Genomic DNA, 27,473 nt, shown 5'->3' on the forward strand with positions numbered 1-27,473 from the left:
TTGAGAATCTCTAGAATAGCTAGGAATCAGGAAGCTAATCTCATCAAAACCCTCTAAATCTATATTCACTCTGGAAAGAGCTATCTGTGACTTGCTTAGGAGATTCCTCTCTATTAATCACCCCACTGATAATATCATGCTAGATGCTTTATCAGATGAACAACTGAAATCTAAGATTCCCCTTTGAGATCAAAGACAAGAAAGTGTGTATTTTGTGTTTCATGGACAGCTTCAAGTACATTGACATGGGACATGGATTCTATCTTCATTGCTGATTCAGTGGTGGGATACATATAAATTAATCCACTCTTCCTGTGGTGTAAAGCCCAGGATACAAGAGGAGTTTATATTAACCAATCATTTATGTAGTCAGAAGATCAAAGAGTATGAATTAAATTCAAACTTTAACCTTAAATTTAGGAAAGAAAATGTGAATTGCTTTAAAAAAAATCCCCTTAATATCAATTTGAATTCTAGTTTTCTTCTACAACTTTGGGCAGAATAAGGATACATAAATGTATACACATATGCATGCCTCAAAAAGATGCTGTAAGGATTAAATGTTAAAGGAAGAGGTTACTGTTTATGATCTTTCTACTCATATATTAACCTTCACTTCTGCATATAAACGGGGAGGGCCTGGTCGTCAGGAGGTAGGATTAGGTTTGATGACTTGGTTGTTACTGGCTAGATATATCACCGCATCACATAGTGATATGGCTCAGGGGTAAGCTAGGTGCTGCCAACCCAACCCTGGCACCCACATGGTAGGAGGAGAAACTGACTCCCACAAGCTGTTCTCTGAACTCAACGTACACACTGTGGCAAGTGTGCACTCATACACACCTACACACACACACACACACATAGACACAGACAGACACACACACACGTAAACACAGACACAGACACACACACCCCCACATTAAATCAGTAGATCACGTAATAAAAATATTGTAATATGTTGCTAACCAGTAGAGGAACATTTTTAGAAAGCATCCAAACTAAGAAGTCATATACTTTTATACATATAAAAAAAATCTAGAATTCAGTGGAATCGTTGCAAAGATGTCGCCTGTGTACACCAGAAAAAGTTCAGATGTGAAGTCTGAACATTTTACGAAGAGGCTGCTCATTCGGAATCAGCACCAAGGATTTTAATCCTCTAAATATTCCAACCAAGCCGAGGAATCATTGAAATTATGCACAACTACACACTATTGTACTTGGTTTTTAACTTTCCGAGTTCCATCTGCTCTATTAACACATGGAATGATAATCAAGTGAATTCTTAAGTAAAGCCTAGAACAAGCCTGGGAACACCATGCTAACATAAACACAACCAACACACTAATTTTCTCTAACTCAGCTCTGTGTTGCATCTATTTCGGGGGATGGGGTGGGGGGGGCGGGATTCCACAGAGTTTAAAGTTACAGTACAAGCAAGAAGTTTGGATTGTTACAGTGATTCTGCATGAAACGTCCAGCTTGGGAAGGTTATTTGATGCCTCATCACTGGAGGCCAGTTGTTTACATGATATGGAAATAACATTTATGTTTCATAGTTTATGAGCCTAACTCACGGCACACGAGCCTCTGTGAAAGCCGGCCGCTTGTGTACATCATGCATTTGGAGGAAACAGCACACTGCAAAACAGCCCTCCCAAACCCAAACGTGGCATAAGGTAACTTAGCAACACAACAAAACACAGCAAAACACCCACATTTAGATTCAGCTGTGCCTTAAAGACAGGATTAGAGTCTGAAACAACCCGTTTCTGTGATCTTCAAACTGGCAATGTCTGGTGTAGGGCTATGCAATCATGCTAAGCTGTGTGATCTGGTCTCTGATGAGCTGCTGGAGCTGTACACATGGAGTGTAACACATGGCCCAGTCGGCATGGGTTCGGAGCTGTGTATTCTGTCCCAGGTAAAATTTGGAGGTAGCTAACAGTATCTAGCACGTTTCTTACTCCCCAAAGATTCATCCAAGTGGGAAAATACCCTGTTTTAAAATACCCTGCTGAGCATCAGCATCTTCCTCTGTCCTTGGTTCTCACCCTCTTTCTTGCCTGCTTTCGGTAATTATTTCCCCTGCTCAGGAAAGCCCTTCCTTCTTCTGTGTCATGTTACTGGACTCATTTTCCCACTCTGGTCCTTTCCTCCTCCTCTCGGCCATTTCACGTCATGCAGGCTACAGACTATGCGCTGTCTCTCCTCTAGGCCCAAATGCTTTCACAATTAGAAAAAGAAAACTGAGGAAACTAAAGGGCATCAGGGCATTAGGAGAGCCGCCCGCAGTTTTCTGTCAGCCACGCTTGATGCTTCGGAGGGTGGGTGTTTCTTGAGAAGAGGTAGCTTTTTGATTTGATTTCCTACCCATGTCTACTTCGGGCATTCTTCTTTTACATCATTTAAAATTTGCCAACTACAGGAACATGACAGCAGTTCAGTGTGCAATATGGTATGTTCTAAGGTTGTGGTGGTGGCTGGGTAATCACTATTAACACCATGTACCCACAGCCACAGAAGATCAGGTCTGCCAGAGTGTAGGGAGAACAATGGCTGGCCGCTTGCTCTCATTTCAATGCCACCTTTTCTTAATGTGTAGGAAGATTAATCACACTATCTACATATGATTCACAAAACCTACATCTGGCATATTTGGACAGGATGCACCAGCTCCTGATGGTTTTACTGTTTGAATTAGAGTCAACCAGGCAACATGACCAGAAACTTGGGATAGCAACTACTGTGAAGTATCACCAATTCCCCAATCCTCTCCCAGCAATGCTGGTGGGATGTCAACGTCGACACAAACCTGTTCCTAAATGTCCACCTGGAGGATTTTCTCAGACCTCCTTCATGAGCCCGCCACCCTGTTTGGTGGTGGTGGAGATGGAACCTTGGTCTCTTATCCACCTCTCAGCTAGATCCCAAGCTTCCCCTGTTTTGTCTTCATTGAAAAGGAGATTCTTAGGTCTGTCTCTTAATGAAAACACTGTGTGCAGTTTGAGACTTGGATCTGGATGCAGTGGTCTAAGTATGTGATGCTAGGGTTTTTTTTTTTTTTAAGCATTTTGCTCCTCCTGGTCAACCTACATCACTCATCATAATCCCCCTTGGCTTAAATCACAGGAGGAGTGGGAGAGCTGAGATTTTGGTTTGCTGATGTCATCTGGTCCACTCCTAACATCTCTATTTTCTCCCAGAGGCAGGAGGCAAGCACTAAAGAGGCTGATCATGGGGGTTGAGCCTGGGGTTGATAAGGCAGAGGTACTGGGGCTTAGAATGAGGGTAGTAATTGTTCTTTCTGGTTTTCTCTTGGCTCTGGGTTTGCTGAGAGCGGAGCAGCTTCCAAGTTCCTGTGTGGCCCCCGGCACCAGCTGTGTTGTGGGTGTGGCAGTTGTGGCACAGCTGTATCTGATGCCCCACTTCTTCCCCACGGGGGTGATAACGGGAACAGGAGGAGGTCAGAAGACCACACAGCAGCAACTTTACAAACCCCACCCCCACTGACTGGCCCGTTCCCCAACAGTCATGGCGGGCGGACTACCTCTCATAGAGCTGACCTCTGACATCTTGGTTCCACGGGCTCTGCCAAGCGTCCAGCCATGGACTATGATGGATGAATTTGTGTCTCTGACTCAGAGTAACGGTAACAACCAGCATTTATAGAAGGTACACCGTATGTCAAATAAACCAAGTGCTTTTCACATGCACGATGTAAATCCACATTATTGTCCTTGTTTTCCATAGGAGGAAATGTAGAGGTAAACTGATTCCTAAAGGCCATAGGTAATGTTTGGTAGAGCTGGCCTGTGCTCACAGCTGCCGGGTGCTGGAGCACAGCCCTGGCTCCCCTAGGATACCATCTGCATTCTCTCTCTTCTGCTCTCCTTCCTGAGCTCCCTTTCTTTGTTTACAACTCAGAGGAGTTGGGGGGGGGGGGGCAGCAGCTCTGGTTTACACACAGGATTTGGGTAAGATTATATTTTTTAACTGAAAAATGTAATTACATGTATTTATGAGCGTAATCTGATATTATAGGCATGCAGTGTGTACTGATCCAGTCTTTAGTGTCTCCCCTTTAACTAGGGACTGCAGGACAGTTTGTCAAAACAGTTTCTATGAGCAGACACACTGACTCTTGAGGCTGGCTGGTATGTTGAGCTCCGAGCTCTGCCTTCCCTTGTTTAGAGCTCTTCAGCGTGCACACACACAATTTGGAAGAGGGCTAGAAGCAGATTCAGTTGCAGTTTGCATCTGCATTCTTTTGTTCTACAAAACAGCTTATTCCACTAGCAATCTCAAGCACGCCAGGAAAACGCACTGAAATTAATAGCAGGGACCAGTTCTGGCAAGTACTCAGGAGCCCCGATCATTCTACCCCGTAATAAGTCCCAACCTTCCTAGAGGAAAAACAGAATAGAGAACCCAACCAGAAGATTCTGGATTTTGTTGATTCTCCAGCATTTCTTTTCAAGTAGTCAGAAAACTGACAGTTGAAATTTGTTGATAGTCAAGGAAATATACCAAAATCAAGAAAAAAAAGTGTGTGTGGGGGGCAAGTTCTATTTCTTCTTTCCCTTCCAAACACACCAAATAGAAACATAAGCATTAAGATGTAACTTTTATGCTTGTGTTTGTGTGTGTACGAGTTCACATGTGTGTGCGGGCGCATGCACATGTGTGCACGTGGAGGCCAGAGGCCATTCAACATTAGATGTCTTTCCCAATCACTCGCCACCTTATTTTTTGAGATGGGGTCTCCCACTGAGTCTGGAGCTCACTGGTTGGGTTAGCGTGGTTAAACAGTGAGTTCCCAAGATCTGCCTTTGTCTGCCCTGCCAGTGCTGGGTGGCATCACAGCCCAGCGGTATCCTTGGGTGCCATCACTGCACCCCCTTCTAATAATGGTTTTCCTTCTGTTTTTTCAGGATGGTAGTCACATGGTCATGAATGACAAAGTAAGAACCTCAAGAAGGTGCTTCAATATAGACACTTTCCAGTGGCAGCGAAGAAGCCTATTGTCTAAACAAACTGTCTCGGTTTAATTTTGATGGTGCACACATATCTTTAGAGAGAGGCTGGTCTTTGAATAGGAAAAGTCTCATAAAAAGCCCTCAAGTCTTCACGTTTTGTTAAAATATCATCTCCCATGCAGTACTAGTCAGGCTGACTCTGATTAGCTCAGAGGTGAAGAGAGATGGGGTACATTCATCATGGCATGACCATACACTGAAATACCATCTAACAATATTTTTAGAGTAATCAAATATGGAATGAGATAAATGGGCTGGAAATTTAATATGACTTTCTTCATTAATTATAATAAACTTGTTAATTTTAGTCCCCCTCTTTTAAATAGATGACTTATATACTTCTGTGGACTTATGGAAATCACCTTGAAAACACATACAAAATCACCTCTTGTTCATCTTGTTCTTGTGTGTTCCCGATTCCCAGCATGGTGCTGTAGGATACTCAATGAGAAGGAATCTATAGGTTTGAGTGGAGAGGGTGATGCCTGGCAACTAGTTATTACATTCTGAGAAGGCAACTGCTTTTCTGACCCTAAATCCATGAGCAATATAAGAAAAACCATTTGATACAAACAAATCCCAAATCTGTACATCGGCACTGTTGGTGGGGAAGTGTACTGATAACTGAAATTCTGGACCAAGATGTCCATTGATGTTTTACATGCATTATTTTTAAATAGTTTGGGTTTGTCTAATATATATGTACACGCCACCACTTGGTCTGTATCATGTTCCCTTCTTTATTTTCTTGCACTTAACTCTATTGAATGATACAGTTTACTCTTTTACAGGTTTATTTGCTATCTCCAAACTCTCCCCCCCCTCCCGCGTGCCCCCCCTCATCCCCCCGCCCCCCACCGCCTCCCCACACTGCAACTCCATAATCCCAGTAAGAGGTGATCACAGAAGATACCCTGGATAGAATTTGTGGAAGGAATGCATATATGTGCCAGGATCATACTTACAGGGATTCTTGATGGAATAAATGCTTGCAAAACAAATTTTCTACCAAAGAGAGAGAGGGAGAGGGAGGGGGGAGAGGGAAGAGGGAGAGAGGAAGGGAGGGAGAGAGCGAGAGAGCGAGAGAGAGAGAGAGAGAGAGAGAGAGAGAGAGAGAGAGAGAGAGAGAGAGAGAGAGAGAGAAGATGTAGAAAATAGTTTCACAGGTCAAAAAAAGTACAGCTTCACCTCTTAATTAATCAGTTCCTCTGTCTAATCAAAGACCTGAAACCCTAGATACAAACACAGCCCGGCCCTCCTTCCGTTTTCACCTGAGGGTTGGCAGCCATGATTGTGTAGTTCCCATCGTCATCGAGGGTAGAGGCTGTGGTGTGGAGGGAGCAGGTCCCATCAAGGTCTCTCTGAATGGTGTAGTGATCACTCTTTGGGGAAATCTGCTTGCCGTCTTTAAACCAATAGATCTGCGGAAGGGAACAAGGATAAAGACTATGCACGTCCTCTGCCCGTCCAGATGTGCAGTGGTGCCTGGTCTGTAGAGGGTACTGTTAAAATGCTAAAGCCAGCGCCTCACGAGAGACTGGATTTTGAGCAATCAAAGGAGGTAATAGCAAATCCAATTTCATTTTAGTTTTTAAAAGTTGTGCTGCACGCACAAGTGTGTGTGTGTGTGTGTGTGTGTGTGTGTGTATGTGTGTGCATGTGTGTGTATATGCATGAATGTGTGCACTTGGAGAGACCACAAATGGCATCAGGTCTCTTGGAGTTGGGCTGTGAGGCACCTGCTGTGGGTTCTGGAAACCAAACCCAGTCCTCTAAAAAAGCAGTTAACTGCTCCTGACTGCTGAGCCATCTCTCCAGGCTGCTGTACCCCGACTTATGTTTAATAAATATGCATGAAAAAGATATCTTTTTGCTCATTAAAACTGTTATTTACATTCTTATTATTTATGTGAAGTAATATGTGTATATTTACCTATATACAGCCTGGGACAGTGATTAGCTCCACTAAGTGGCATTACATGTATTTTTATTTTCTTTCAAAATGTATAAGCAATTGGAATGTATTCCTCATAAGGTAGTGGTGAAAAGCTTGCTTTAGAGAACAAAAAAGACTCCAAACTGTTTCTGCTGACTTGTGTGGGGGAACAAAAAGAGTGTACCAGGAAAGGAGGCAGGCAGCACACACAGGTCGATGATGCTGGGCGCCCACTGGGTCAAGATGCATATGACTCATGCTTATCAACTCCCCCCACTATTTTTAAAAAGAACACAGTATAATTGAAAGGTGTCATGTTTTTAAATATGTAAGTTGGACTGATTAAAAACTGTATGTTAAAAATAATTAGGTAAAAATAAATCTTGATCAAATAAAATTTTTTCTTTGTCTAAAGTTCCAATTTTTACAGGGTAATGGGATGGTTGTAATAGAAAAGCAAAAAGACATCTAACTAGGAGACAGAACCAGCTTGGGGTGGGGGTGGGGTGAAGAGCCAGGGGGGCGCAGATGTTGGGGGTGAACAAGAGCAAATATGATGACCGTATGTAGGAAGAGGCCATGATGGCACCCATTGCTGAGTGTGCTCACCTAAATTTTAATGAAACCGTCCATCCTTAAGTTAGGGAGACTGGACATATTCAGTCCTGAACAGACACGCCCATCCTTACACTCCTTCTGCAATCGTTTTTCTAACTCCCCTTCCCCCGCCCTGAGACAGGGTCTCATTATGTAACCCTGGCTGTCCTGGAACTCAGGCTGGCCTCGAACTCATAGAGATCCTCCTGCCTCTGCTTCCCCAGGGCTGGGATTAAGGGCATGAGTCACTGTGCCTGGCTTTCTGTAACGCCCATGTTTTTTTTTTTAAGTTGGCTCCAAGTTATAAAAATTATATTATGCAGTAATCACTAGAATTAGATTAACTGTCAGCTCTAAAATTAAATTATGTAAGGCACCATCCCTCCTAATCATGCATTTTTAGTGATTTGATTATTTCTGATGAAGCCAAGGTGCCACTAGAGGGGTCCTTCCTCGTGCACTGCTTAGGTGTTTTGTTATGGCAATGCTTTAAGAAGTGACATCTTCCGCTTACCTTTGGCGTTGGGTTCCCAGCCACTCGACACGTGAACGTCACAGGCATCCCCTCAAAGATCTTGTAATGTTTCAGCTTCATCTCAAAGAAGGGCGCGGCTGCGCTTTCTGCAGGCACATCCGGATACTGCGCCTCATCCCCCGACTCATCCACAGGAGACCGCTCCAACCTGTACTCTATCTCACTTATCAGCCGCTGCTCACAGCTGGAGACTTTGTACTCCTAGGCCAGACACAGAAGGTCCAAGTCAGCATCTCCCGAGACAGTAGCTCCCTCGCTAACAAAACACGGGGAGGTAGGGTATTTTTACAGTGAACCACAGTCTGGGCTCAATTCAGTGTCATAGGAAAACATCTGGAATTGGGTTTGTGTGATACTTAAAATCATCCTTCAAGTCTGATTCTCAAAATAAAACAAAACCTATAAATACACAAGCAAACACCCACTACCTTTCTTGGGAAGGGGTGTAGAGGAGCAGTTAAAAATATGAAGGAAAGGCTATCCATCCTAAAAGCCTAAGAAGGAAACATCCTGGTCTCTTCTTCTACTAGGTAAAAACCGGTGTGGGCGGCACGCTCCTCCAGAAGGCCACCACCAGTGCATGGGGCAAGCAGCCACAAGAGTGTGCAGAATTTTATCAAGTAAAGGGGATAGCACCACGTTTTTCTGTTTTTACTTCTCTTTGAGCACACAGCACATGTATTACATTGGGGCTCCCTCCTAAATCTGCAACTCTTAGGAGCCCATTTCTTAAACAAAAGCAAGATGGATAGTACAGCCACAACTTTGGTTGGGAACAAAAGCAACACCAGGACTCTAGCTTTTGTGACAGTGTTCAGGGTGGCGCCTGCAGTTTCCTGCCTGTCAATCACCATGGACATGGGACAGCCCACCATCTCATGTTCCCTAGGTGATATTGAGTAGGAGACCTTTTCGTTGCTTTTTTTTTTTTTTTGAGACAGGCTCTTGCTACGTAGCCTAGGCTAGCCTCAAGCTCGGCCATCTGCTGCTTCAGCTTTCTGAATCCTGGGATTGCAGGTGTGCACTGCCATACTTGCTCAAGAGACTATTTTAATTACGTTTTTTTTTTTTTTTTTTTTTGCTTTAAAAAGTTACTTAGCCTTCTGAAAATTGTTTATTGGTTTGAGGAAAGGAATACAGCAATATGAATAAAGTTCTGAAAGCCACACACTGCAAGCTGCTTTATTTTAATTAATTACTATCAAATGTATCATTCCTCCCCCTTCCAAAAGGGTGTCTAAGGAATGAAAATTTTTTCATGCCTCAAAGTTTAGTGTATTTACTCATGCTAGAAATTAAAGTTAAGTTTGTAGATAAACGATAAGAAAATGTGCGTGGCAGCAAATAGGTTCATTTGAGACGACATGAAAAGTTGATCCCGGCCACAGTATTTATAATTACCACATGCCAGTGGAGACAGACACACAGATACGAAAGGAAGCACAGAAGGTAGGTACAGTGGGAGACTGGACAGAGAAGGAGGGTGGAGCTTAACCTTTTGACCATCCAGAGGACTCCCTACAGAAGCCCGCGGAGCCCCAACGTCCTGTAACGGCAGAAAACAAGAAGTGAAGACAGGCAGATGAAGCAAGAATTTCTAGTTTCCTTTGAACGTTTGTGGCGGCAATACCGAGCTTGAAGCTTCCAGAGGAGAAACCTGGTCTCCAGGACGGGGAGGAGAGTTCACTTGATCCTTTAGACTTGCTTTAAAGCTTTGTGGGGACTCTTTTGTTTGTTTTTCATTTGAGACTACATCTAAAAACTCTAATTGGGATTAATCGAATTATAAAGCGGATTGCCCCAGATCCACAAGATGACTTCTTTTTTTTTTTGTAGTAGCAGGGCATGAGATAGCCGCCTAGATCTCTGTTGGTTAGTGTTTTATGAAAGAGGGCAGAGGTGCTGTATTCTGAGCACAGGTGTGTGTGTGTGTGTGTGTGTGTGTGTGTGTGTGTGTGTGTGTGTGTGTGTGTCTAATTTTGGCTGTCATTAAGAACATTATGGTGACATTTAATTAGCTTACTTCAAAGAACGTGAGTGAAAAGTGTTTTTCCATACAAAGCTGCTCTGCGTTTTTAAAGTATAGGACAGTTTGAACAACGTGAAGATACTGAGAAGGAGAGCGCGGGGACCAATACCAGGCATAAACCAGTTCTTAGAGATGCTCTGGGAATCACTCTGCAGTGTCAGGCATCTGCCCCGTGAGGACCACCAAGGAGGCTGATGGGACAGCAACCCTGCTTTTCTGTGACTTGCCTGCCACTTGCCACACAACTGATCTCAAGAACAGAGTCCATAAAGAGTGTGGGGAGAGTGGGCAGAATGGCGATTATTTCCCAGGAAGTTCAGGGCAACGTGGTACCTGATTGGCGGCTGTTTCTTCGGGCTCCTGGATGTTGAAGACATTGGCGCTGTCAGCACCGAGCAGACGACGAGCCATTCTTTCCTCATAGGTCAGCCTCTGTGCAAAAAAAAGGTCACAGAAATACAAAATTAGGGGGGGGGGGGGAAATCACAACTATACATTGCTGACGGAAAAAGGATAAGAACGTAAAATAAGTCTTGACATTTTTTTCTGTAACTAGTCTTTCCTCAGCTTCATAGCTCGATCCCAAAGAGTCTGTTTCTTGTCCTGGCTTCATTCAGGACTGAGTGGCCTTCGCTGGCCTTTCTCTCCTGCTTCTGCCTCACGTCGCCTAATTCAATGCTGGGAGATGAGATAATTAATCCTGGCAGCTGACCACCTGATATCACACCGATCCAAGTGAATGATAAGCAGCCAGGCTGAGCCCACATAGGACAGTTGTGCCGTCCTTGTCCTTAGTGAAAACCCAGAGGAAAAAGGGGGGGCTTTTAAAACAGCAGAGGAGATGTTCCTCTCAAAGACTTTCCCAGGCTTCAGAACATCCATGTCGGTTCCAGCCAGTGACAGAAAAGATTGTTGCTCAAAAGGGCAGCACGTGGAGCACGGAGAAGAAAAGTAGGTGTTGTTGGCAGAGTCAATTCTCCTGGTCAGTCCCCACCACACGTGACACCCATAATACGCGCTCGGTCAACAGGGGGACAGGGGAGTCTGAGGTCAGCTCCACCTCTAAGGACACTGCTGTGCAGTGTAAGCAGCTTGAAACAAAGACAATCCACAAAAAACATGGCTGAAGTAAGGACAAGCCAGCATCCACAATCCGTGACTTCTCAGACGTGCACTGTTTGCCCTCTGGGAGGGAGACCATACTGCTGCGGCTCCTGCTAGCTGTCTGCTGGGCCGTTCCTATGTGCGACAGGCCAACAGTTTTGTGATTCTTTTCCTTGCCTGTTGTTTCTATACGCCTTAGAATTATGGATCTGTGAGAGCTCACAAATCCCCCTAGGGGCATTTTCAAACAAGGGATCAATTAGAAATAAGGAAAAATTTGTAGGGTAGGATCTAAAAAAAAATATAGAGTCCAAGCATTATTTTAGATGAACCTTCAAATTTCTGAATGTCAACACAAACACTATTCAACAGTCTCTAATCAGAAAAATATGTTGGATGAATTTACAATTTCCAGTAATTGCTGGTTCTGGTCCCAGCTGGAACTGGAAAGTGAAACAGATCCAATGCCAAATAGCCCTAAGGTTGAAATTCTTTCATTTGCTGAAGAAATGGCAGGGGACGTAGAGAGGGTGTCTGAACGTCACAGCCAGTGATTGGGTCCAATGAGTATGCAAAGTGATTCTATCAATTCTGTTAACAAGAGGGAGTTCAATTTTCAGATGGAGGTTTAGATTCCTCGTGTTCTGGTAGAGAACGTTGTCATCAGTGGGAGACCTGTTCCGCATAGACAGAAATAGTGACTGGTACCTACTCCCTCACCGAGATGTCCCTGCTACCTTTACAGCCAATTCCACTTCACAGCTTGGTTTCTATGTCACTGTGCTGTGTGGAAATACAAACCCTTGTCCACAGAAGCCAGAATAAGTAATAGACTATTATGTAATGGTATGAATAACTTATTTGAGAATCTCCTTTTTGAAAAAAGGAACTTGGCTTTTCTTGTCCTAAACTATCAACTCTGGGATGGATAAAACTAACTGTGAATGCTTACTAATTACTAAACAGATAAATATAAATAATATATACATAAGAGTTATAGAATATATTCAAGCCAAATAAGAAGTATACATACCAATGTATAAGTTGTAGCTTATAGAAGTTTTATTTTTATCCAAGAGAACCCCCATCCCTAAGGAATATTTAAATAAAAAAATAGTGTGTGCTAGGGGGAGTTGGAGTGATGCCCTCACCTGGCTAGAAAAAGTCCCATAAGCATATGTTTTAATCTTCCAAAGGCTTTTGTTGACAGAGCCAGGGAACACTTCCAGAGCGTGTGCAATCACTTGTCAGGGGAAATACTTCCCTCTCATGCAGAGCCTCAGAACCCAGTGAAATAAGCATTAAAAGCTCGATAGAAGCTTAATCTTAGATTAAGAGCCCTTCATCATTAAAATCAGCATCTATAATACTCCTCTGTTCTCCAACTTGCCAATTAAACAGGCTCATCCACATTTTTATCAATGCTTCATGATTAAAAATCCCAGAAAACTAAAGCATGTTCTGTTCTGAAAAGGCATCAGAGAAGGTTTTACACAGAGGCCTCTTCAGCTGAAGAGCCAACCTTATTTTTCTGGTATTTCATGATAAATCCAGAAAAGGCCCCTCTCCTGTGTTCAGGCGGCCTGATTTGCTGGCTTCCCCAGCCCTTTAAAAATTTCGAGAAGATAAGAACAGAGTAAGCAAACAAACAAACCCAGCTATGGAATATTTGAGTAGGGAACGAATCGTCTATTTCTCATCAGATTGAAGGATATGGTTGCTAACCTGTAGCCTAAAAGCACGAGTAGTTTTTGTTATCAGGTTTGGTAGTATTGCTTTAAAACTCGGATCGAGACTGTGGGACAGGCATTACTGTGAAGTGATGGAGCAGTGTCTGCTCAGGCAGGGAGGATAGGATTCCACCTTGGCCACGGTTTTACTAGCACAGGTTATTCTGGGGCTAGGGGGGACACCCTTCATTCCAGTTCACTGCTTCTGGGTACCTGCTGTCCCAGATCACCTTCCTGTTTCCTCCCGAGGAATCTCTGTGGATGTGGACACTTTAGAGTGGCATCATTAATCATTTGTTGTGGCTTCAACCCTGGTCATTGTCCTTTCCCCTCCTATTCACTAAGAGGAACGCTGAGACTCAGAGGTAATGAAACAGTCTGGTGGGCAAGTCTCATGAACCTGAACCTTAGTGAACCAGGAGAAGAGATCTGGGGAGCAGGGAGCTAGGATCCTGAGTCTAAAGCCCTCTTCCGTCAGTACCGGCTGGCCATTGTTCAGAAGGTCCTCCTTGAAGCGAAGTTTCCGTTCCAGGTCTTGAATGACAGCATCCTTGGTGCCTTGAATCTCCTCGTCAGATGTTATTCTAGCAGTTCTGCTGGCCTTCTTTGGAAAGCCCCTGCGCAACAAAAGCAGAAGGCGGTACAGTCAACGCGAGTCCAAGTCAAACACTGGAGTTCAACAAAAGAGAGAGCACAATGTAGCAAATGCCATTCACGGCTTATCTCTTAAAAGCATCTGCAGCCACTCCTAAGGAGAGAACCATGAAAGATGCTTTCAGGAGTTCAGGAAGCACCAACTGGAATCAGTTCTTGGAGAAGGTTCAGATACCCAAGGGCGAGCATCCTCAGTGGCGAGGTAAATGCCACAGACAGGGAATGCCTGCGTTTTAATCCCAGGGAGTAGCAATGTGAAGTGGAAAAGTGATGTGGCTTACTATCAGAGTTAAACTGACTCAGCCATGACCTTGTCAAGTTTCTCAAAGTTGCTTATTAAGTACATATAAAATACATAAAAATGAATGAAACATGAATATCAAGAGGATTTAAAAAGGGCAAATTTCTCTCATGATTTTTTAAAAAGATTTCTGGTCCTTCATAATTCACTGTACTCAATGACAGGACTTGCCTCATTGAAAGCAATACATCATTTATCAGAAATACCTGGGGCCAAGATTTGGGAATATAGCTCAATTGGTAGAGTGCTTGCCTAGCATGCACAAAAACCTGCTTTCTAATACTCAGCAGAGAGAGTAAATTGAGTGTGTAATGGCTGTCAATCTGGCACTCAGGAGGCAGAGGTAAGAGAGGCAGAAGTTCAAAGTCATCCTCAGCTACACAGCAAGTTCAAAGCCAGCCCGGACTATACAATACTCTGTTTTAAAAAAGTGAAAATCCTTCACGTGTCTTATATATTTTATACATAGAACACAAGGGTATTCTATGCAGAATTCTTAGTGTGCCTGTATTTTGAGTGTGACCTATCACAGGATTCTACTTACAATATCAAGTGAATGCTCAAAACAGTGTGCATTTGGGAGGGTTTCAGAAACTGGATTTTCACATTACAGATATCCAACCTAGATTACATTTGCTACGTCCCCTCCCATCTCCACATATCCTGTTTGACTAATGTAAGCCTGAGCTATAAGATCTTTGGTGTGATTTTACACCAGTGGGCTCTGGCACGTCGGCCTGTCTTACCATGGATGGTAAGCCATAAATCGGCACTACAATACATCACATCATAGAGAACACGCAGGGTCCAGCTTTCCGAGGGCTGCAGCAATTCCTGCGCTGTGCACCAGGGGGCACCAATGCTGCGTGCTGGGTAGGTGTGGACTCCTGCTGGTGTCTTAAGCAAACTGCTTTCTATTTTTCTGTCTCTGCCCTCATCAACTCAGTGGGTGGAAATCAATGACAGACTGAAAGGAAAATGCGCTGTAAAGGGAAAATGAATGACCCATCACTACCCTATTCAACATAGTTGAATTTTGGGGTTAAAAGAAAATAAAGCAAGTCATAGAAAGATTCATATAGTCCTTCCACTTACAAAGAGGCAAGAGCTGGGGGCAGTGGCTCCCTGAGTGTATGAACCAATGCTTAGAGAGATCTCCTACCCCGATGCAGGGGCTGGCTCTAAGCCAATTTGAGTTTTCTTTTTCCCATTCTTCTAAGTATTAGTTAATTTAGTAAAGGTAGGCGGCATGCCTTGGCCACAGAGAGGTGAGTAATGGGTGGGAAGAGCAGGTCGTGTGCTCCCATCTCTAAAAGGAGGCATAAAGGGAGACATGTCCCTCTTCTTTCCCTGGTAGAAATAGAACGTCCCATCTTAGACTTGTTTTGTAAGCCAGCATACCCTGTGTCCTTCACCTACTTATAACCGAGTCTTTTGATCCTTACAGAGGAAAATATCCTAGCTAATAAAACCCGCGTCTCCAGGTCCATCTAGTTCAGTCAAAACTGCCCCAGCACGCTGGAGTTAAACATTAAAGAAACAAATAAAAACTGTGACATCTTTAACTTTTGTTCTATTCACTGAGAGGTGATCTTGAGATTTAGGGAGACCGGAAGGGGCAGAAAAATAGGTGGGGGCATGAATTATGATTTAGAATTCAGTTTTTAGTACCATGCAGTCATTTAACAAAAAATGCTCATAGTTTTCTGGGTTTCCTAGACAGGCTTGCTTCCAGCTACACCATCAGCTTTCACCTTAATGTCTCCTTGGAAAAAAATGTGCCTAAGTCTATCCCAGTGGTAATGTCCCATGCTTATGGTCTTCATGCATCTCTCATACTCACTATCTGTATTCTTGAATGGTCTCTTTCCCACCGTGGCTGTTTTCATTCACCACAGAACACATGCGGATGTTTCTGTAGTGAGTGAACATACATATTATCTATCTTCACTTCTATATTTCTCTCCTTTCCCTTCTCAGTCAAGAATACTTGCTCCATACCATCTGAAACCAGAGGACATGTGAAAAGCCAAGCTCGGGACAAGCCAATATTACACAATTTTTGAAGACAGCTTTGTGCCGCTTCTGCCACAGTCTGAGGAACAGAACAGTTGGCTCCTGAAGTCACCCGAAAGACACACTGAGGGCAGCTAAGCTCTTGTGCAGGAATTGCGCGTGAGTGCGATTTCCCACTGTTACGCAGCCTGAGCAGTATAACCAAGCTGCACACGCATGGATGAGCAGCCTCTGACTACGGAAGGCGCCGCTGTGTTGCAGGCAGACTACACCGAGGGCTGTGTCCTCAGCACAAATAAGAACCAAAGGTGAAGCTGGCCGTGGTGGTGCATGCCTGTGATCCCAGCACTTGGGAGGCAGAGGCAGTTGGATCTCTTCAAGTTCGAGGCCAGCCTGGGCTACAGAGTGAGTTCCTAGGACAGCCAGGGCTACGCAGAGAAACTAGAGGCATAAGAAGGTGAATGTCAAGACCAGAACAGATGATCTAAATGAGAGAAACAGAGAGCTGGCGTTTATAGACTGTTCCAACTGTCTGGGACAGATAACACCATCTTTACTAGAGTGGGTCCTGCTGGTTGGAAAGCATTTTCCAGTGTACTTGACTCTTTTCAGGGAACTTAGAACAGCTGCTCTGGGACATTTCACAGAGGAGCCCTTTATCTTGGTGTGGCCTCTGCCACTCAAGTATTTATCATTTCAATACAGGAAAGAAAAAGAATGAAGGGAAGGACATTCCAGGGGGTAGTAAGAGCCACAGACTGTCAGGGATGTAGGCAAAGGGCTTCCATTAGTGCACTCCAGCCATAGCTGAGGGTGTAAAGGACACACACAATGTTACTAAGTGTGTGAAGACCTACCCGAGATCTGGGTGCCTGGACCCTATGGTCAGAATGAGTCCTCAGGGTCAACAGACAGTCACTGTGAACCACGAGGGAAGAGATAGGGAAGACATCATTTCTCATCCATAGTTTAATTTGGAACATTTAAAAAATGGTTCTGGGAGCTCATTCAAATAATTCAGAAAATATTTTAGGAACGCAAGTTAGGAATAACATATAAGACTGGCGATAGACGTCAAAATGGAGCATTTGGGAAGGGGAGACACGGGGAAGGAAGAGTGGTCCTGTCTCCAGGGCAAAGCTTTTGAATACCCTGCTGGGGTTGAAAGTGATGGGGCTGTGGGACCTGCTTCCTCAGGTGGCCTGGCGTTTCACAACCCAGGAAGAGCCAGCTCCTTAGGAAGTAAAAAGGCGGCTGCTGACAGAGGGACATTCTCTCTTCAGGTGACTTGCACAACTAAAAGCAAAACAATGCTTATTCAAAGTCAACTGTACTCAAACTAGACCTCCTCACAGAAGTCCGCACTCAGAGGCAAACCTGAGCCAGTCAACAACTTGTAAACGGTAGGCCCAACTGCAAAGGACACCACAGAGCCGTTTCCTCTGACTTTGATAGGAAGCCACCTGCCGTTTCAAATAGCACTCATGACATCGGGGCAAAAGCATTTAGAGCATGTAAAGACCACCTGGGAAGCAAACTCTTCCAGGTCAGATCACCATCACACATCCTGCCCTTGATACACGCCTTCAGGTCAGTCTGGCAGATGGCAGAAACAGCTGTGCAGAGCCCAACAGCTGGAGGTCTGGCCTGTCTTTCCAATCACTCTACATCCCTTTACTCTTCAGAAGTTAAGTGGCCTGAGGGAAACTCAGTCCCACCGCTATTTCAGGGCTTGAAAGTGCAGGCATTCTGTGATCCTTTCTATGTTCAACGGTGTCATACATTCAAGAATATGTAAAAGACAGGTGTTTTGTTGTTGTTGTTGTTTTCTTTTTGGAGACAGGTTTTCTCTGTGATATAGTCCTGGCTGTCCTGGAACTCACTCTGTAGACCAGGCTGGCCTTGAACTCACAGAGATCCCCCTTGCCTCTGCCTCCTGAGTGCTGGGATTAAAGGCGTTCACTACCACCGCTTGACTATAGATAGTAGTTTTTTTTTATAAGTACTATTTTTAAACTGAATTTTACTTCTATACTAAAATGGCTAGAGCACAAAAAACTGAGTACCATAAGCTCTTATTTAAAGGACTGTAGTTAGCTTCCCACTATTTTCTGTGAGGAACGAGCTGAGAAAGGAGCACACACAACCCTCTGGATGACTTGGTGTTGTGCCGTCCCTGACTGAGTCTGACTGAGCTACCCCTGGTCAGAGACATTTTGGGTCCTGGAGGCCTTGCCTGTGAAGCTGCTAGGGAACACAGGCCCAGGTTGCCTAAAGACAGGACCCCAGGGGATGCTTCCAATTCCTTCAGTGGGGAATGGCACCACACCTACTTTTCTGTCTCAGGAAGACCCGAATAACGAGATGCCTGCCAGGTCTGATGCCCCCTTTCATCTGCCAGGTTCCCTTTTTTTTCTGGTTACTATTTAACCGATGGCTTGACTTGAAAACTGAGTTAAAATGCTCATCGGTCTAAAATGTAACTATAAACTGAGGCTGTCACAAACAAACAATCTCCTTAAGACCCAGAGGGCTGCATTGCTTCTGTAGCTGTTTTCTTCAGTCTGGAACTCTGAGGCTCATGCTAGAGACCAGAGGCAATGCACTCTGGGGTAGGTCACAGCAGGGCCCTCTCTGCTCAGGCTTATTCCAGATACGGGGAATCCCCCTCACTTACTGCGTACAGCACTATGAGGGTGTCCCCCTGGCTATTTCCTATAAGCCAGGGGAAATAAAGGGCACTGGGAGATTTGGATAGAGCTGGGTGAAATGCTCTCAGTATATCCACACGGAAGATAGGCAGGCACGTGCTCTCATGTCTCACAAACGTGGGGGTAATATTTCAAGCCAAAGCTACTCATAAAAAAAGAGGAAATTAAGAGAATTGTAGCCTGAGCATGGTGGCACATGCCTTTAATCTCAGCACTTGGGAGACGGAGGCGTGGAGATCAGGGGTTGAAGGGGAGTCCCAGTTACTTATGAGTTTGAGGCCAGGGAAGGCTATGTGAAACCTTGCCTTAAAAAAGCCAGAGACTCCTGAGTGAGGTAACCCAGACTCAGAAAGACAAACATGGTATGTACTCACTCATAGCAGGATACTAGACATGAAACAAGGATGACTTGTCTGCTACTCACATCACCAGGGAGGCTACCTGGAAAACAGGACCCCAAGAAAGACACAGGGATCGCCCAATGACAGAGAAATGGAATGAGATCTACATGAACAGCCTGGACATGAGTGGGGGTAATGAAAGGCGAGGGTCGAGGGAAAGAGAGCTTGGGGGAGCGGGAGATCCCAGCTGGATCAACAACAGAGAGGGAGAACAAGGAATAGGAGACCATGATAAATGAAGACCACATGAGAATAGGAAGAAGCAAAGTGCTAGAGAGGCCCACAGAAATCCACAAAGATACCCACACAACAGACTGCTGGCAGTGGTCGAGAGACAGCCCGAACTGACCTACTCTGGTGATGGGATGGCCAAACACCCTAATTGTTGTGCTAGAAACCTCATCCAACTACTGAGGGATCTGGATGCAGAGATCCATGACTAGGCCCCGGGTGGATCTCTGGGAGTCCAATTAGCGAGAATGAGGAGGGTTTATATGAGCGAGAATTGTTGAGACCAAGGTTGGATAAAGCACAGGGACAAATAGCCAAATGAATGGAAACACATGAACTATGAACCAATGGCTGAGGGGTCTCCACTGGATCAGGCCCTCTGAATGGATGAGACAGTTGATTGGCTTGATCTGTTTGGGAGGCACCCAGGCAGTGGGACCAGATCTTGTGCTCATTGCATGAGTTGGCTGTTTGAAACCTGGGGCCTATGCAGGATTGTTTGGCTCGGCCTGGGAGGAGGGGACTAGACCTACCTGGACTGAGTCTACCAGGTTGACCTCAGTCTGTGGGAAAGGCTTTGCCCTGGAGGAGATGGGAATGGGGGGGGGGGGTTGGGGGGAAGGTGAGGGGGACGGGAGGGGGGAGAACAAGGGAATCCGTGGCTGATATGTAGAACTGAATTGTATTGCAAAATAAATTAATAAAAAAAAAAAAAAAAAAAAAAGCCAGAGACAAGCCGGGTGGTGGTGGCGCACGCCTTTAATCCCAGCACTCGGGAGGCAGAGCCAGGCGGATCTCTGTGAGTTCGAGGCCAGCCTGGGCTACCAAGTGAGTTCCAGGAAAGGCGCAAAGCTACACAGAGAAACCCTGTCTCGAAAAACCAAAAAAAAAAAAAAAAAAGCCAGAGACAGAGGTGGGGGGTTGGGGGGAGGAGAGAGAGACAGAGATGGAAGCAGGGAGAAGGGAAGAGAGGGATTAGGAGAGAAAGAGGGAGGGGTTGACTGATTCATTGTAACGGGCTTGGCGGCACATGTATGTAATCCCAATACTTAAGAGGAGGATGCTAGAAGACAGCAGATGCTGTCTTAAAAACCAAACAGAAGAGGCTGGAGCACTGTGGCCATGCCACACCCCTTATGAGAACAGAGTCCAATACTGAGAGTGAGCAAAAGCCACTGTGTCTATTGGATCCTACAGAATGGAGTTGATCGAACCCCCAGATCTGGCAAAGACATGCAGAGATTCCCCTGGAGACTGAAATGCCCACAGCACCTCAGAATGAAATATGTTACCAAAGACTTCTTCAAGTGAGGGGAAGTTCGTTTAGGACAAGAGGACAGCCACGTAGTCATGGCTTACTGGGCGGGAATAGAGCTGAGGACCTGTGTCCTAAGCTGGCCCTACTATTGGGTGTCACAGAGCTTAGTAATTCTTTGGTACAGTTTCCACAGGAACAAATTAGTGTGGCTGCTCCATTCATTTTTAAAGAAATGTTAGGAATGTCTGGACTCTTTTGTGGTGATAATTATACTCTGGCTCCCAAAAGCTGCTGGTGATAATGAACAAGAGCTCCTGTTCCAGGATGTAAGCCCTCAGAATTGCATCGCCATCCTTAGAAGAAGGTCAAAGCCAAGGCCCAGAATGGACCACTGACTGTTTCCACTTAAGATGATTAAGATCATGACCACACAATGCTTTTGAAAGACGAATCTGATCAACTTCTAGATGAGTGGTATTAGGGCACATTATTTATATGGTACTTGATTGGCTTCCTGGAAGCAAGATTTGGTAGCATTTATTGATGGAACTGTCCACACTCTCCCTCTTCATGAATCAATAGTTGGCCTCTTTGTAGTAGATAATGCTTCCTTTTCTACCAGCAAAATAAAGACTCAAACCAAAACACTGGGGAGAAAGTTTTCCTCGGGCCAGCTCTCTGACTCAGCTTTGAACAGAAACCCATTATGGTATCATTATTGTAGGAATCTGTTCTTTGACTTCCATTCTTATTTTGACGATACTATTTCCAGTTAGGATTTGAGAAGAAGCCAGATTTCAAACATGGAATTCATGTAATCAGAATCCAGAAAGCACCCAACAAAGCAAGTCACTGCCCTCTCCCGTTTAGGCTAGCTACAGCAGTGGCTGGGCATTGTGATGTAACTGCATCCCAACTGGGAGAAGCTTTAGCTAAGAGTGCAAATAAATTCTATGCTTTATTCCTCTTTTGTCTCTGAGAATGTGGTAAACTCTGCCGTGTGACTTCAGCAGGAAGAGTAGAGATATGGACTCTAGCTTGCTCTTTACTAATTTAACATTCTACTCTCTCAACATTCTACTTTCCATTTTTGTCTGTTCATGTGTGTGCCTGCCTATAAGATGCACACGTGGAGGTCAGAAGCCAACCTGTGGGAGTCAGTTATCTGCTTTGCCATGTGGGTGCCTGGGCCGAATTCAGGCCTTCACGTTTGGGGAGAAGTCCCTGTCTTAGCTGAGCCGTGTATTTCAGCAGCTCCGTTCTGAGCTTTCTTTGACAGAGAGGGTCTCATGGATCCCAGACTGGCTTCAAACTTGATGTTTAACGGAGGATATGACCTTAAACTTGTGGTCTTTTTGCCTCTACTGGAATGGTTCGATCACAGGAGTGCTGGGGACTGGACCCAGGGCTTCCTGAACAACAGAGCTACATCCCCAGCCCCACACTTCCTCGTTTTTTTTGAAATCTGCTATGAAAGAAATGCTGACTTAGCTTTTACTCACTTTATGCTCCAACAGGTCTTGTCGATACCTGCGTGGTATCTAGTTAGAAGGTTTTACTGCACTTTTATAAATAACTCATCTTTAACAATTTTAAAGAATTTTAAGGCTGTCAGTATGAGGTTTGGAGCAATAGATTTTAAATAATCTGCAATAAAAAAGCTGAGAGAAGAGTCAAATGATCTGTTGCCTGGGGGCTGAATCACTATATAATTTCCTACTTGAGTTCATGCCACTTTACTTATCCATGTTAATGTACAGGGGCATTGTGATGGTTTGAGTGAAAATGGCCTTCATAGGCTCATATATTTGAAAACTTGGTTTCCCAGTTGGTGTTTGGGAAGGATTAGGAGGTGTGGCCTTGTTGGAGGAGGTGTGTCACAGGGTTTCAAATCCCACACTAGATCCGATCTCTGTCTCCAAGCCTCCTGCTTATGGATCATATGTGAGCTCTCAGCTACTGCTCCAGCACCATGCCTGCCTGCCTGATCCATGCTCCGGACACCACGACGGTCATAGACTCTAACACTCTGGAAATGTGTGGCCCAGATTACATTCTTTCTTTTTGTATGTTGCCTTGGTCGCAGTGTTTTCTTAAGTCAATAGAAAATTAACTAAGGCGGGGTTTCCCCTTCTCAGTAGATGTATTTAAAGGATTGTTTCTTAATTGTGTTTAGTCTTTCAGCCAAAGCCCATCTAGTGTATGTAACGCTGAGCTGAGCTGAAATGAGGCTTAATTTGGTGGTGAGGGTATGGACTTGAGAGTCAGACAGGCAGGGCTTCTAGCTCAGTGTAGTGACTGTGTAGAATCATGTTATGTTACTGGGACAAGGATATCTCTCAGTAATGTGCCCAGTGAAGTAATGTGAGCTGGACGCTGCATGCATGGCAGCGAAGGCCACCTTCTTCATTACGGAAAGCACTATGGAGGTTTTGCTGATGAGAATTTTAAGCAGCTGCACTCGGAAGAGACAGCGTCTGGGTAGTGGAAACTGATTGCCACTTGGCGGCGGGCGGGATGGTAAGGGACTTGGAACTCCTGGGTATGCAGGCTTGGAGGGGCCGGGGCTCACTGTCATGGGGAGTCTGTGCAAGTACAGTCCCCAGGGTGCAGGAGACCGGGCAGGTGTCACTCACGCGGGGGTGACGCCCTTGGGCAGGCCCAGGGCGTTGACAGCGACGGGCGGCGGCTGCGAGGGCAGCAGGGCGCTGAGGAAGGCTGCGGGGGTCTGGCCGGGGCCGAAGCGGGCGGGCGAGCCGCCGTGCGAGGCGGAGCTGGGCAGCGGCGGCGGCGGCGGCGGCGGCAGCGGGAACACGTCGGGCACCGGGAAGGCCGCGGAGGGACTGAAGACGGGCGGCGGTGGCGGTGGCGGCGAGGGCGAGGACGGGCCCCACATGGCCTCGGGTTCCCCGAAGGGTGGCCCGGGCGCGCGGCCGAAGGGCCTGGGCGTCGGGGACAGAGGCGACGGCAGGCTGGACGAGCTGGGGCTGGAGGCGGGCGTGGCCAGCCCCGACGCCGGGCCCAGGTTCTGCGCCGCGATGAACTGCTTGGGGCGAGCGTAGTTGAAGGAGCCGGAGGACTGCATGGTGGCGGCGCTGGCCCGGGAGGCCAGCGCGCTCATGGGCTCCGCGGGCACCGGCGACGCGCAGGCCGCAAGCTCGGGGAAGGCGGGCGGCGGCGGCGGGAAGGGCGGCGACGGGGGCGCGCTGCTGCTGCCGCTGCTGTTGCTGCTGTGGCAAGGGAGACCCGGGGGCGCCGGGGGCCAGGCGCCCGCCTCCTGCTCCAGGCGCACTTGGTTCTGCAGCTGCTGAAGCTTCAGAGGATCCCTGGGGACACACAGAGAGAAAAGCGACAGCTTCAGAGAGGGGGCGCGTCCCGGGTGGAGAGTCACACACGCGCGCGCGCACACCCAGTTTTCTCACGGGCGCCTGATTGGAGGTGGACCCTGGATATGGCACAAGTCATCAGAGTGAAAGGGGTTGGCGGATGCACTCTGGACAAAGCAGGGAATGATCATGACAATGGTTTATTTCACCCCAGTGGAAGGGGCTGCGGGGGTGGCTCTGCGTTCTGATCCAAGAGCAAGTATGTCTGGGTGAGGTTAGGGTCCCAGACCGATGGCTCCCAGTGGCCTGTAGCCAGGTTCAGGGGATCAGTCGCCCTCTTCAGGCCTCCGAGGGCACTGCACTCACCTGCGCAAACCCACACACCCATATTTAAAAGACCACTTTGCCAACTATGCTGAAGCTGTTGTCTGATTTTCAACAGTCGTGTTGTAACAGAACCTCTATTGGCATTAAGAAAAAAAAAATGGAGATGAGTTCCCAGCCTTCGGTAGACAAATATGTGGGGAAAAGAACAAGAAAGCTACAATTAAAAACAAAAGCCGCTTTATTTTTCTTATAGATTCCAGTTAGTCTGCTTTGCCACCTTCACTGCCATCAACTCAAGACTCATATGACAAGCTGAGCTTTTCACTTCAAAATGGATGCAAAGGAGTGGTGTCTTATGATGGGGGAAGCTGAGCAGGAGGATTGAAGATAGAGGGCATCCTGGGCTACACAACAAGAACCTGCCTCAAAAAACAAAACAAGGCTGGCCATGCTGGCTCATACCTGTAATCCCAGAAGTTGGAAAGATCAAGGGTTCAAAGTTCTCCTTAGCTCATGGGGGTGTGGGTGTTTTCGCTTGCACGTATACCTGTGTACCTCCTATGTGCTTAGACATCTCTCCAGCTGAATTTTCATTTTTTTTTTAAATAGAGGGTGTCAAGCAGCTAGAACTCCGCTCTTTTTACTCAGAGGTTTTCCTTCTTGAATTAACTGTACACCTGCTTTATTTTGTTCAGTCAGATAAGCATGGCTGCCGATGGCTGGCCACAGGAACTTCGAAAGAAGCAGGTTCTGAATAAGCAGGCCAAACAGGTACAGCTCTACCAGAAGGCAAATTTGCGCACTCAATTTTAAACTTTGGGAAAAAAGTGGGGTGAAGGGGGAGTAGGTGGCTTGTAGATAAACACTTTGCGGCACGAAACATGAACATTAGCATTCAGAGCCCCAGAACCCACATCAAAGTTGGGTGTGGAATACTCCTTTACACCGTGTGAGTCTATGTCACCCTGATTGGTTGAATAAAGAAGCTGATTGGCCAATGGCTGGGCAGGATGAAGCTAGGCAGAAGAGCCCAACAGAGAAGGATGGGAAGAAGAATGGCAGAGTCAGGGGAGTGGCAAGCAGAGGCAGAGAGAAGCAAGATGGTCATGCCATGCTGAGAGAAGGTACTGAGCCACATGGCAGAGCGTAGATAAAGAAATGCAGGTTAATTTAAATGCAAGAGTTAGCTAGTAACAAGCCTGAGCTATTGGCAGAAGATTTATAATTAATATTAAGACTCTGTGTCGGTTATTGGGGAGCAGCTTGAGGGACAGAAACTTCTGCTTACAGTTGGGCATACCTGTAATCACAGCACCCAGAAGGCAGGGACAGGGAGTCCCAAGGCAAGATAGCATAGTAGCCAGGAGAAAACAGGGGGTTCTGGGCTCAGCGAAAGACCTTGCCTCAACATTTAAAGTGGAGAGCAATAGAGGAAGACACCAGACATCAACGTCTAGCCTATACGTACACACATCTTGCACAGGTACACACATACACACCACACACACTAAAGAAAATGCCAAAGGGTTTTTGTTTGCTTATTTTTATACCCAGGCATTTAATCTTCAAAAAAAAAAAAAAAAAAAAAAGAAGGTTCCAGAAACTCAAAACAATAAAAAGAATGGAAGGCGCAGGCGAAGAAGCTGGAGGTTTATTATTATCAGGTATCATTAGATGGGGGACCATCACAAGTTCTAACCTCCTTCCCATGCCTTGGATAATTATCCAGGGGAAGCATTACGCTTACATCCACGGAAAGGCAAAGAAATACTTTCTGGGGAGCTGAGAGCAGCAAAGAGGGCGTGGCTCTCAGTTCCTAATCTGTGCAAGGCATCAAAGGTTTTTAATAACAAAGGACTTCGTGGGATCCCACTGAACTTAATTTGAGGGTTTTAAAAGCAGCTCCACTGCTGCTGAGACTCGCCACTCCCGTGAGATTCCAGATGTCTCTGTGGTTTGGGAGACTGTCCGGCACATGTGCTCCCACTTCATGTGTTTAGGACCAGACTAGGAAGAGAACTTGTAAAAAACCACCCACCAGCTCCAGAAACAATGGCCCAGCACTCTTGTTCTGATTTCCTCCAAGCCCTTCCCACACCTCCGGCCTTCTTCCCTGGCTCCTCGCAGGCTGTGGAATATGCTCCCACACTCTGGCGGATGCTGCACCTGGCGGCTTTCGTGAAAAGTCCCGCTCCCAACGCTGCCAGACCTCTCTGTGCTAGCAGGAGACACACAGATGGGTCTGAAGACAATTTAAGTGCGGCCTGCATCAGCAAATAGCTGGGTGGTGCTCGGGCCACTCCAGAGACCACAGGCCCTCTACCAAGGAGGAGGGAATGGCTCCCTAGAACCACCTACATTGGTTTTGACTCTTTCCATAAAAATCAGTCTTGCTTGGGAAGAACCAGATAGTCCCTGCTTCCTGACTGGGAACACAGAGTGACGGGCTGCCTCAAGCCTTGCTGCCATTAATTTTCTGCTACAATAGTCTATTTGGAAAAAAAAAATAGGAAGAACTACAAAATGGGTTAACCCAAAATGGCCTTAGAGCTGCCCAGACACCACTCAGAATAATACAGTGGTTTGGCTCCTGTTGTATATTAGAATAGATATGAAGAACTTTACCAGGATTGTTATTCTCCCGTTTTTCAGTACTTCAGCCTGGGGTCAAGAGCATAATGTTCAGAAGAGGCAGAAACAGGAAACCCAACCACTGACTATGAGTCTTCAAGTGTCTGATTCCCACTTGGACAGCAGTTTTATTTAAGTGCTTAAATGGATCTGACGGCAGATTTCGGAGATAATGAAATGTGCAGTTTTAGACCACTGGCTCCATTTTCATCTGGATACTTCTCTGGAAGTTGATTTTCACAGAGATAAGAGGGCAAAGAGTCAAAGATACCAGAAAGCTGAATCTACCCAGGCTCTTTGGAAATTACTCACAAGTTGTTTGTTATTAAAAAAGAAAAAAGAAAGGCTTGTCTGGTTTCTCCACTTCTTTATCCTGCTGGCTTTTCTTTGAAAACGAAGCTACAACAAACCTTTTGGCAATCCTACTTATGCAAGAAAACCCAGCTGTCACCTCCTGAAAAGCCTTTGTCACAAGCATGCTTTTGATGTCAGAGTGCTCAAATCTTTGGTTATACACAACTGATCCATCAAATTCTCCTCACTTCTTTTTCCCTCCTCTCCTCGCCACACCCCTAATTCAAAAAGTCTAAGAATTTCCCCACTTATAACACACCCTACAGTTCTCAGCGTTTCAATCCTCC

At 45.8% G+C, this 27,473-nt stretch overlaps 1 protein-coding gene across 2 annotated transcripts in view; it reads right to left on the reverse strand.

The window, feature by feature from the left end:
- Window positions 1-27,473, reverse strand: part of Palld (palladin, cytoskeletal associated protein) — a 231,073-nt gene that overhangs the window by 16,184 nt on the left and 187,416 nt on the right. Inside the window, exons 9-14 of one of the 2 annotated variants that reach the window (XM_052752347.1) lie at window positions 23,185-23,874; window positions 13,458-13,593; window positions 10,476-10,574; window positions 9,609-9,659; window positions 8,093-8,314; window positions 6,317-6,466 (exon numbers count right to left, since the gene is read on the reverse strand). In XM_052752347.1, the coding sequence (XP_052608307.1) occupies window positions 6,317-6,466; window positions 8,093-8,314; window positions 9,609-9,659; window positions 10,476-10,574; window positions 13,458-13,593; window positions 23,185-23,874 (1,348 nt within the window). The remainder of the gene's footprint in view (window positions 1-6,316; window positions 6,467-8,092; window positions 8,315-9,608; window positions 9,660-10,475; window positions 10,575-13,457; window positions 13,594-23,184; window positions 23,875-27,473) is intronic. The other variant, XM_052752346.1, reaches the window with a different exon arrangement.

Source organism: Peromyscus californicus, unplaced genomic scaffold, assembly GCF_007827085.1.
Source record: "Peromyscus californicus insignis strain IS unplaced genomic scaffold, ASM782708v3 Scaffold_23__1_contigs__length_62951481, whole genome shotgun sequence".
Classification (NCBI taxonomy): Eukaryota; Metazoa; Chordata; class Mammalia; order Rodentia; family Cricetidae; genus Peromyscus; species Peromyscus californicus.